Below are 10,193 nucleotides of genomic sequence, written 5' to 3'. Positions count from 1 at the left end.
TCTGCATGGGTTTCCTCCAGGTGCTCGGCTTCCTTCCCACAGTCCAAAGACAAGTAGGTCAGGTGAATCGGCTGTACTAAATTGTCCCTAAGTGTAAATGTGTGTTTGTGTGTGTGTGTGTGTGTGTGTGTGTCGGCCCTGTGATGGCCTGCCGCCCAACGACTGCTGGGATAGGCTCCAGCATCCCCACAACCCTGAGAGCGGGATAAGTGGTTTGGATCTGACTGCTCTGCAAAAAAAAAGAATAAAAAAATCTTCTGTAGGAGCACTGATGCCTGGAAATAGAGAGCAGTGTCCTGAGAATTCACAGCTTGTCAAGTAAACGCACATCGACTAAAGGTTAGATGCAGCCAGCGTGGGGCATTATATAGAAATGACTCGAGTCTCCTTGATTCACGTTAGCTTGCGCGGGTGTGTGGTGGCCTTACCACAAACTCGACGGAACAATACTGGGAAAAAAAACAAAAAAACATCCGTCATGGATCAGGTCACATACTTGGAACTTTTATTTTTGTGAACAGAAATGACACTTGACCTAAAGGAATATCCCTGATAAAGCAAAGTCCAGAGGGATGACAACCCCTAAATTCGGGAGGAGCAAAAAGGCTGTCTGCCAAAACTACAGCTGCATTCTGTTTCTCCTTGGTGCCTCCTTGAGGAAGCTGACCAGTGGGAGGAAGATAATGATTGGGGGGGGGGGGGGGTAGATAACTTAGAGGTCACTTTGAGCAAATTTGGCAAGAATGTCCCTGCATTGAGGACGTATCTGATGAAAACATGATTATCAGCCTTCTAGGAAGCATTTCCATGATGTTTGTGAGAGGATGAGTTATTAGCAGTTTGGAAATGTCTTCGCGTGGAGTCCAAATGTGATGAAAATGACCCTACTCGTCTAAATGTGTGCCCTAGTGTTGAAGGGTTAAACGCTTAGAGATCCTCCTAAATTAGTGCTCGACAAGGATGGGATGGTAAATTGAGGTTGTGTTGCATATAAGCAAGGACAAGATTAACAACTACATTTCCACAACCCCCGTCGCGGTGACTGTAGACAGGCTTATTTTCCACTTCATGACGTGATATTACACATTCAATGGAAAATAGCATAGAAATAAAGACAACAGGTCATCTGTAGAGTAACTTCTATACCAACGACATGTGCAGATATAACTCTTATTGTAAAACGCAAAGCTTAAAATGTAGGGATTTTTTTTTTCCTTTGGAAAAAGAGACCCAAAAAAAAAATATCCATAAGTTGAAATGTAACAGATTGCGGCACTGTGCCCTAAGTCGTGTTGGGTGCAAGCCAGTCGTGCGACTCCCAACTCTGTCAACAAGGTTTGTCTTCCGAACAAACTAGTTGTATCTACAATAGCTCTGGCCTACCTCCCAGGTCAAAATATGTTTAACTTTTAAGAAATACAATACAGACATTACAGTTAAACTGAACTCAAAAGGTTAAACTACCAAACAAACACAGGAACTTAATGACAAAGGACTGATACATTTTTTCCCTTAATTAAAAGACTGCCAACAACTTTATGCCCATTTATGCCTGTCAGTCTAAGTAACAAGCCAGGCCTCTGTCAAACCATTCCAACCAAGGACAGGAGACTCACGACAGTCTGTAACAGCGATGAGAACTGGACATGCCAGGCTTAGGCAGTGACTGAGGAAGCCAAATGGGTATCATTGACATCAGAAAAGGAGTTTTCCTGCCAAGGAACTCCACTAGGTGAGGGAGCAGTGCTGTCATTTCAGTGGTCCCCCCAAGACGTTCAACCGCATCAGTCAAGTCTCCATTCAACTTCTTCAGGAGCGACTGCGGTCCTCTTGGGTTCCCACCAGCATTTTGCTGTACAGCTTCTGCTGTTCTTCTTTAAAGGTATCCTTTACCTTGCCGCGTTTCAAACCTCCATCCCTATGAAAAGAAAAAAAAAAAAGCTTTTTTCATGTAGCAAATATTGGGTCTGTTTAGCAGCCAAGCCATGGTCCACTTTCAAGACAAGCATCAAAACGAAATGCAGAGAAACAGTGTGCAAGTCATAGATAATGCTTCAGATAGCTCAGAGGCATACTGACAGTATTGTTCTGAACTGTATGGTTGGTATGCCTTACCACAGCAGGTCAACCAGTCCTCCTTGCCTGGCAATGGCTGCCTTTACACGGTTGGCAAACTGTACAGCATCCTCCCCCTCCTGTTCACACAGATTGACACAGATTGACAGATTCACATCTGTGAGAAAATCAAGTCAATGACAAATGGATGGCTAAAAAGAAAAGCACTTCAACGAAGAGGAGAAAAACGTGTACATAGTAGTGGCAGCTGGTGCTAACAAATTTTTTGGGGGGGGGCGCAATTTACCTTGGCACAGCACACCGGACAGCTGCTTTAATGTCCACAGTCACAGAGTTATTAAGAGGTCCTTTTTAATGACTGTGTGGACATTGTCAGGTGTGCTGTGCCAAGGTAAATTGCGCGCCCCCCCCCCTCAAAAAAAAAAAACTTAGCACCAGCCGCCACTGCTACATAGTCAAATACAGGGGTGAGAGATGGTCATTTTTTCCTTGTGTAAATGAGCACAGTGAAGAGAACAGTGAAGTTGTGCTTGACCCAGTAACGTTTCCTCTTTGTATGGAGGCTGACCATTATTCCTGCCCATGCCACTGGTGTATCCTGTTGCTTTTTTGCGAGCAATGTTGTTTGCCATGTCACTTGTACTCTGCTCATGAAAAATTAATCCCCCCCACACACACACAGCAAAATCAACAAACCACTGGTACCAGAGTGAACAGCAAAACAACCTTTCAGCCATCTCCGGTTCACATGGTATTTCCATCCACCAAGTGGAAATTGGGATCAAAAGGGTGCAGCATCTCTGAAGACCGACTGGATCACAGCCCAACGCATTCATCCAGCTCTGACATTTAAAAGGTGAATAACTCCCTTTCTGTCTGCTTCAGCCATCCAAAAGGGGGGAAATGACCACGGCTCTGAGGCTGCCTGCTGCCAAGCATCACACAGGCTCTTTGTGGAAAAGGACAGTTGCGCTTATCCCTTTCCCTGATCAGGTTGTAGTTACCCAATTGACCATCACGGATAACTGAATACAGACACACAAAGACTCACCGGTGCATTTTCCTGAAAAATCCTGTGGTTATTAATCGTAAAATGACCAGCTGGACTCAGTTGGACAGATAAGATGTAACGAGTTAAAAACAGTCAGTGTAGTTTCAAGATTTTGATCTCATTTTACTCCTCTGAAGAGGTTTGTCTTAGATCCAGGACCTCTAACCTATTAATCCAAATCCTGTTTAATACTCACCTCAAGGCAAGTATAATTTGCATCTCCAAACGCGAATCACATGGATTACTTAAGTTAACCAGATAAACACTGTGATGTCTATGAACAAGACAGGTACCGCGCACATTAAAATCAAATCTAATTGCCGGTTCTACCAAGGAAGCCCGCTGGCATTCCCATTACGGCATTTGTTTATCTGGCCCGGAATAAGAAAGACGTCTCCAAATCTCTCCTAAAATATTAATCTACAGCATCAAAACACTTGTTTTCCCACATGGATCCTATTTGAGGCATGTCCGAGCTAAACCAGGAAGACTCACCTCTTTGCACATGGGAGGAAGGTACCACACACTGCAGACTATAGCCCAGCTGCTCATCATACGTAACAGGTAGTTGACCATTCCAAATTTGCTGCTGTTCCAGAAGGCATCTCCAAACCGTGGGTCATACTGCAATGGGCCAGAATGGTAATGGCTTAGAATCACTGCCAACTCAAAAACAAACCAACAAAAGATGAAAAACTATCGTCAATCACACACCACCCTCACCTTAATAGCTACAGGGTACACTTTGGAGCCGATCTCGAAGCTGCCCTTCTTGAACATCATAACTGAGGTATTATTGATGCAGGTACCTGGGTGTTAAAAGCACAAGAATAAGGTGGAGATTCGTGGGCTTTCTGCCACATGTTCTCAGGACTGTTCAAACATATAAGGTCTTTCCATTTTAAGTAGTTCAAATAATAAACTCACCTTCTGGGAAAATGAGAATGGGCAGTTTTGATTTGTCTTCTGCATGGTCACTCAATCTGCAACACACAATACATTTTAAAAATTAGATGATAGCCGACCCCCTAGCCAAATCCAATATTAGTTATGCTAATACTTCAATTTTGAAAAGCCACAATTCAAACCAACATATTCATAATACTGATAATTCCTAATTCACATCAAAGACATAAATGTGAAAAAGAAATAAATGTGTAAATTCAAGTAGTAGTTCAAGATAGATTCACAAACCCAGAGGTGGGTAATAACTTGTTACATTTCTCTATTACATGTACTTGAGTAATTTTTTTGATAAATTGTACGTACTTCTTAGAGTAGTTGTTTTGCAGAATAGTTTCGACTCTTATTGGGGTACATGTGCAATAAAATATATATACCTCTACTTCATTACATTGGACTACACACTTCTCACTACTTTTATTAGAGTTGGGACCGATCCGATGCTGACGTATAATTCACTCATCAGATATCAGACTGACATTACCAATTCATGACGTACTGATCCAGATATTCTGATTCTGATTCCATAGTCTGATATTTTTATGATTTATAAATGTGTAGCTAACAATGTCATTTTAAGCTCATAGCCAAAATGGTACATGTAAGTTCAGGTAGTAGGAAGTGTTTTGAGTGTGGAGAGGTGGGACACAAGCGCCTCGCATAGAGAGCGGGAAGTGGAGGATGCAGAAACTGCCAACCAGGTGGCTGAAGCGGGGGGACGAAGTCGATGGCCATTGGGAAACAAGTGAAACCCCACAAAATGTAAACCTGGAGTCTCCTAAACGCCATAGTAATTCGGAGAAAGACAAAATGGCCGTGGATGGTGTAGAAACTGTATCGGGGGCACCCGGGTAGCATAGCGGTCTATTCTGTTGATTACCAACACGTGGATCTCGGGTTCGAATCCCCCGTGTTACCTCTGGCTTGGTTGGGCGTCCCTACAGACACAACTGGCCGTGTTTGCGGGTGGAAAGCCGGATGTGGCTATGTGTCCTGGTCACTGCACTAGCACCTCCTCTGGTTGGTCGGGGCACCTGTTCAGGGGGGAGGGGAACTGGGGGGAAAAGCGTGATCCTCCCACGCACTACGTCCCCCTGGTGAAACTCCTCACTGTCAGCTGAAAAGACACGGCTGGTGACTTCACATGTATCGGAGGAGGCATGTGGTAGTCTGCGGCCCTCTCCAGCTCGGCAGAGGGGGTGGAGCATGTCCAGGACGGTTCAGAGTGGGGGAGGGGGGACGGTTCAGATTGGGGGGGGGGAGGGGGGATTGTATCAGAGGGACCAAGTTGTGCATGGAGTTAGTGGCGCTGCTGCTGCAGCCAAGGCTGGCAAGGAGGTGCAGAGTGACGGGGAGGAGGCGGCAGCGGACCTGCCTATCACCAAGAGCCAGGAGGATGCTATCGTCCTCCTGGCTCTCAGTGACGACAACTGATAGGACAGGACAAATGTAGAATCAATCTTTCATCACTTTATCCAGGTCATGGTCAAAATTTGATTTAATTGATGCTTGGAGAATAAAAAATTCAAACACCAGACAGTACACATGGGTAAAGGTTTCAGAGAACAGGGTCAGTGCTGTCAGTCTAGACAGGGTGTATATCACCAGACACCTTAATACCAGGTTAGTCAGGAGCAACTTATTTCCAGTTGGTTTTACAGATCACCACTTAGTCAATGTTTTTTTTTTTTTGGATCTTTCCCCCTTTTTCTCCCCAGTTGTACTTGGCCAATTACCCTATTTTCCGAGCCGTCCCGGTCGCTGCTCCATTCCCTCTGCCGATCCGGGGAGGGCTGCAGACTACCACATGCCTCCTCCAATACATGTCGCCAGCCGCTTCTTTTCACCTGACAGTGAGGAGTTTCGCCAGGGGGACATAGCGTGTGGGAGGATCATGCTATTCCCCCCAGTTCCCCCTCCCCCCCGAACAGGCGCCCCAACTGACCAGAGAAGGCGCCAGTGCAGCGATCAGGACACATACCCACATCCGGCTTCCCACCCGCAGACACGGCCAATTGTGTCTGTAGGGACGCCCGACCAAGCCAGAGGCAACACGGGGATTTGAACCGGGATCCCTGTGTTGGTAGGTGTGAGGGCATTTCATATTTGATGTTTGCTTACTTTAATCTTTTACCATGACCTTACATTGCTTAGATAGATGCTTAAAGTCCATGTGTAGTCTTATAAAGTGTCTTCTCCAGGTGCACAAATAAGGGCCTATTGTTAATTGTTGGCTGTATGGGAGACTCACTGAGTGTAGCAAGTCTGTACACACTAATTTGAGAAGTGGCCTTGGTGGATGAGAACTGGAAGACATGAGATAAGGAGGGGAAGAATAGACAACTGCCCTATAAGAGAGATTGTACTGTATTGATCGGTACGCATTCAAGCACCTGGGCTTGGATGCGTCTGTTCATTGAACATATATTAAAAATCGTGTGACAATACTGCAAGAGATTTTTGTCTCGTTCCTCATGTAATGTCAGAGTGGAATTAAATAATTGCCACGACAGTAGACAATGGAATAGACCGCTACGCTACCCCTACTTGAGTAGTTTTGTGAGATACTTTTTTACTCTTACTCAATTCGTTACTTTTATGAGTACTTTTACTTCTACTTGAGTAAACAGTTACTATACTTTTACTTGAGTACAGCTTTTGTTTACTCTACCCACCACTGCACATATCAAGCCAAACCTATCTGCAGTATGTAGATGTCAATGGCTAACAGAAATATAAATATCTATGAAAGCTCAATATTTACCATCATACTATGGTGAGTCAAATTAATTCAAGTTACAAAAATTAAGTCTTGTCATAATCAATCAAATATTTTCTCATTCACTTTCACTGAATGTAAAAACCACCATTCACCCAGCTGGAATTAAACGAAATCCTCAGAATATGTTGTGTGTTCCATTTCTTATTCTGAGCATTTACTTCCATTCAAACCTCCTATCACTGCTACAGCGCCTTGCACAAGTGTTCAACCCCCTTGACAGTCATCACTACTTTCTGGATTATAAGATACTCACACATCTGCCCCTGAACAATATTATTTTTGTGAACCCATAAGCTCTAACAGCATGTTCCCAAAGCCAAAATAAGTTATGTTTCGCGGAATTTTTGTAAATAAATTAAAAACTAAAATATAGCGCTTGCGTAAGTATTCAACCCCTTGCTCTGAAAGCTCCAAGTTTACATAAATGACAGATTATTCCTAAAACAAACTCAGGTTAACACAACTGGGCATAATTAGTGTGCACCTGTAAGATATTAAAGTAACGGTCTCGTTTATGGGTATAAAAAGCACTCTCTGTAATGTTCATTAGCCGGGCGTTAACTCCATCTGAAATGATGACAAAGGAGCGTAATACTGAAGTAAGAAACAAAGTGATTAAAATGCAGAAGGCGGGAAAGGGACACAAAACAGCATCCAAGTGTGTGGATGTCCCACGGAACACTGTTGGATCCATCGTCAGAAAGTGGAAGCTGTCTCACACCACCTAGACGCTTTGTAGGACACACTGTCCCTCAAAGCTAAGCATCCCAGCAAGACATGGGCTGGCGAGGAAAGCCACAGATGATCCTGCAATCACTCTGAAGGAGCTCCAGAGGTCAGTGGCTGAAACTGGAGTAAATGTGCATGAGTCAACCATGTCACGAGCTCTCCATAAATCTGGCCTGTATGGGAGGGTGGCATGAAAGAAGCCGTTGCTCAAAACTATGCATACAAAAGCATGCTTGAAGTTTGCTACCGAGCATGAGAGAGACCCAGTTAGGATGTGGGTAAAGGTTTTATGGTCAGATGAGACAAAAGTTGAACTTTCTGGCCAAAACTCAAAGCATTATGTGTGGCGCAAACCTAACACTGCTCATGCCATAACCCCCCCCCACACACACACACACACACAGTGAAGCATGGCGGCGGCAGCATAATGCTATGGGGTTGCTTTTTATCTGCAGGCACTGGGAACCTTGTTCAAACTGAGGGAAGAATGGATGGAGCTAAATACAGGGAAATTGGAAGAAAACCTGTTCCAGGTCTGCCATAAAACTGAAGCTTGAGAAAAGGTTCACCTTCCAGCAGGACAATGATCCTAAGCACAAGGCTAAAGCAACAATGGCATGGCTCAGCAACAAAAAAGTGAACGTTTTGGAGTGGCCAAGTCAAAGTCCGGACCTCAACCCCACTGAAAATCTGTGGGACAGACTGAAAATCGTAGTCCAGAGGCGCCATCCCACCAACCTGCAAGACCTGTACAAATTCTGCCAAGAAGAACGGGCAAAAATTACTCCAGAATAATGTGCAAAGCTTGTACATACTTACCCCAAGAGAATCGTGGCTGTTATTGCAGCAATAGGGTACTCAACAAAGTATTGATACATGGGGGTTGAATACTTACGCAAGCACTATATTTTAGTTTTTAATTTATTTTTAAAAAGTCAACGAAACATAACTTATTTTGGCTTTGGGAACATGCTGTTGGAGCTTATGGGTTCACAAAAATAATATTGTTCAGGAACAGATATGTGAGTATCTTATAATCCAGAAATTAGTGATGACTGTCTGTATCTAGTGAAAGTAAGCATACCAGAATTTGTTTTTACCACAAATATTACATTGATGGTATTTCACCACACATACTGATGCGATCACTATGGCAACACTAAAATTTAATTTGCCAATTGCTGGTTCTCTTCCAAGCCGCTTTGGATAAAAGCATCTGCTAAATGAGTTCATGTTAATGTAATAGTGCTGTTCACTTTTACCCAGTATCACGCAGCTCTACTTCAACACTGAAGACATCGGTCCTCGTGTATGACTTATGACAAACGCTGACTACAAGTTTTACTCTGGACATGCCAGAACACCAAGGCAAACGAGTCAATTAAGGTCATTAAAGTCATCTATCAACATTCCTGCAAAAGAACAAAAAGAAAATAGAAGAAATAAGAATCCCAAGTGTAGGTTTACCTTTTGGCCACTAGATGTCGGTCTTTGACTTCTGAGCGCTCAAACCAAATATGTGGGCAGGCCTTGACCATGGCCCTCTGAATGACCCCCATCAAACCCCCGTGGATTTGGCCAACCTGACAGAGACACGTCCAGATAATAGCACAACTATATCAAGAGAAATGCTGTCACACAAGTCAAGCAGCTGCTCTGGAAAAAGTGATGTGTGCCAGTGTTCTGGTAGGCTCTGCTGGACTATGGCGGCGTTACCATCGCATAGCACCCGTCACTGGCCAGGATGATGACGTCGATGGGTGACGTATGATTTGCAACACAGATCCCTCCATTCTTGGGTTTATTCTCACTGAAAAGATGGAGAAAACAAAGTTTTGATTGGCACCTGCACACTATATACACAGACTGGGAATACCACTGACTCAAATACACTTTACAAAGACAGCGAGCAAGGAGGGGTAAACCTCCAAAACGGGCTGCACACACACACACACAGTCTATACAAAGTATTCACCCCCTTTATGTTATGTTTTACGACACTGAATCGCGGTGGATTTAATTCGGCTTTTTTTGACTGTTCAACAGAAAAAGACTCATGTCAAAGTGAAAACATTTCTACGAATTAGTCTAAATTTGTTACAATTATTAAACAAAATAATTGAGTGCACACGTATTCGCCCCCTTCAAGTCAGTATTTAGAATATGCACCTTTGGCAGGAAAACTGCACATCTGGACACTGTAACTCCCCCCACCCTCCACCCCATTCTTCTTTGCTAAACTACCCAAGCTGTCAGGTTGCATGGTGATCATGAGTGAAGTCTTCTTCCAAGTCCAGCCACAAACTTTCAATTGGATTGAGGTCTGGACTCTGACTGCACCACTCCAGGGCATTAAAACATTTTTTTTTAAACTGTTCGTTCGCATCTTTGGCTGTATGCTTGTAGTCATTGTCTTGCTGGAAAACAAATCTTCTCCCAAGTCGCAGTTGTCTTGCCGAATGCATCAGGTTTTTCTCCAGGATTTCCCTGTATTTTGCTGCCTTCATTTTACCCTCTGCCTTCACAAACCTTCCAGGACCTGCTGCAGCAAAGCAGCCCCACAGCATGAGGCTGCCAGCACCATTCTTCACC

General features: G+C 43.9%; 1 protein-coding gene across 2 annotated transcripts in view; it reads right to left on the bottom strand.

Moving 5' to 3' along the window:
• Nucleotides 1–395: 395 nt before the first annotated feature.
• The window catches only part of LOC130126634 (glycerol-3-phosphate acyltransferase 4-like), a 28,494-nt gene continuing 18,696 nt past the window's right edge, over nucleotides 396–10,193 (bottom strand). For both annotated transcript variants that reach the window (XM_056296276.1, XM_056296348.1), the window contains exons 7-13: nucleotides 9,318–9,411; nucleotides 9,069–9,184; nucleotides 4,055–4,110; nucleotides 3,851–3,936; nucleotides 3,623–3,751; nucleotides 2,116–2,195; nucleotides 396–1,918 (exon numbers count right to left, since the gene is read on the bottom strand). In XM_056296276.1, coding sequence (XP_056152251.1) covers nucleotides 1,810–1,918; nucleotides 2,116–2,195; nucleotides 3,623–3,751; nucleotides 3,851–3,936; nucleotides 4,055–4,110; nucleotides 9,069–9,184; nucleotides 9,318–9,411 — 670 coding nt within the window. In that variant the 3' untranslated portion in view covers nucleotides 396–1,809. The remainder of the gene's footprint in view (nucleotides 1,919–2,115; nucleotides 2,196–3,622; nucleotides 3,752–3,850; nucleotides 3,937–4,054; nucleotides 4,111–9,068; nucleotides 9,185–9,317; nucleotides 9,412–10,193) is intronic.

This window comes from Lampris incognitus, chromosome 1 (genome assembly GCF_029633865.1).
Source record: "Lampris incognitus isolate fLamInc1 chromosome 1, fLamInc1.hap2, whole genome shotgun sequence".
NCBI lineage: Eukaryota > Metazoa > Chordata > Actinopteri > Lampriformes > Lampridae > Lampris > Lampris incognitus.
Note: the sequence above shows the minus strand (reverse complement) of the source record. Positions and strands in the feature narration are given on the sequence as shown.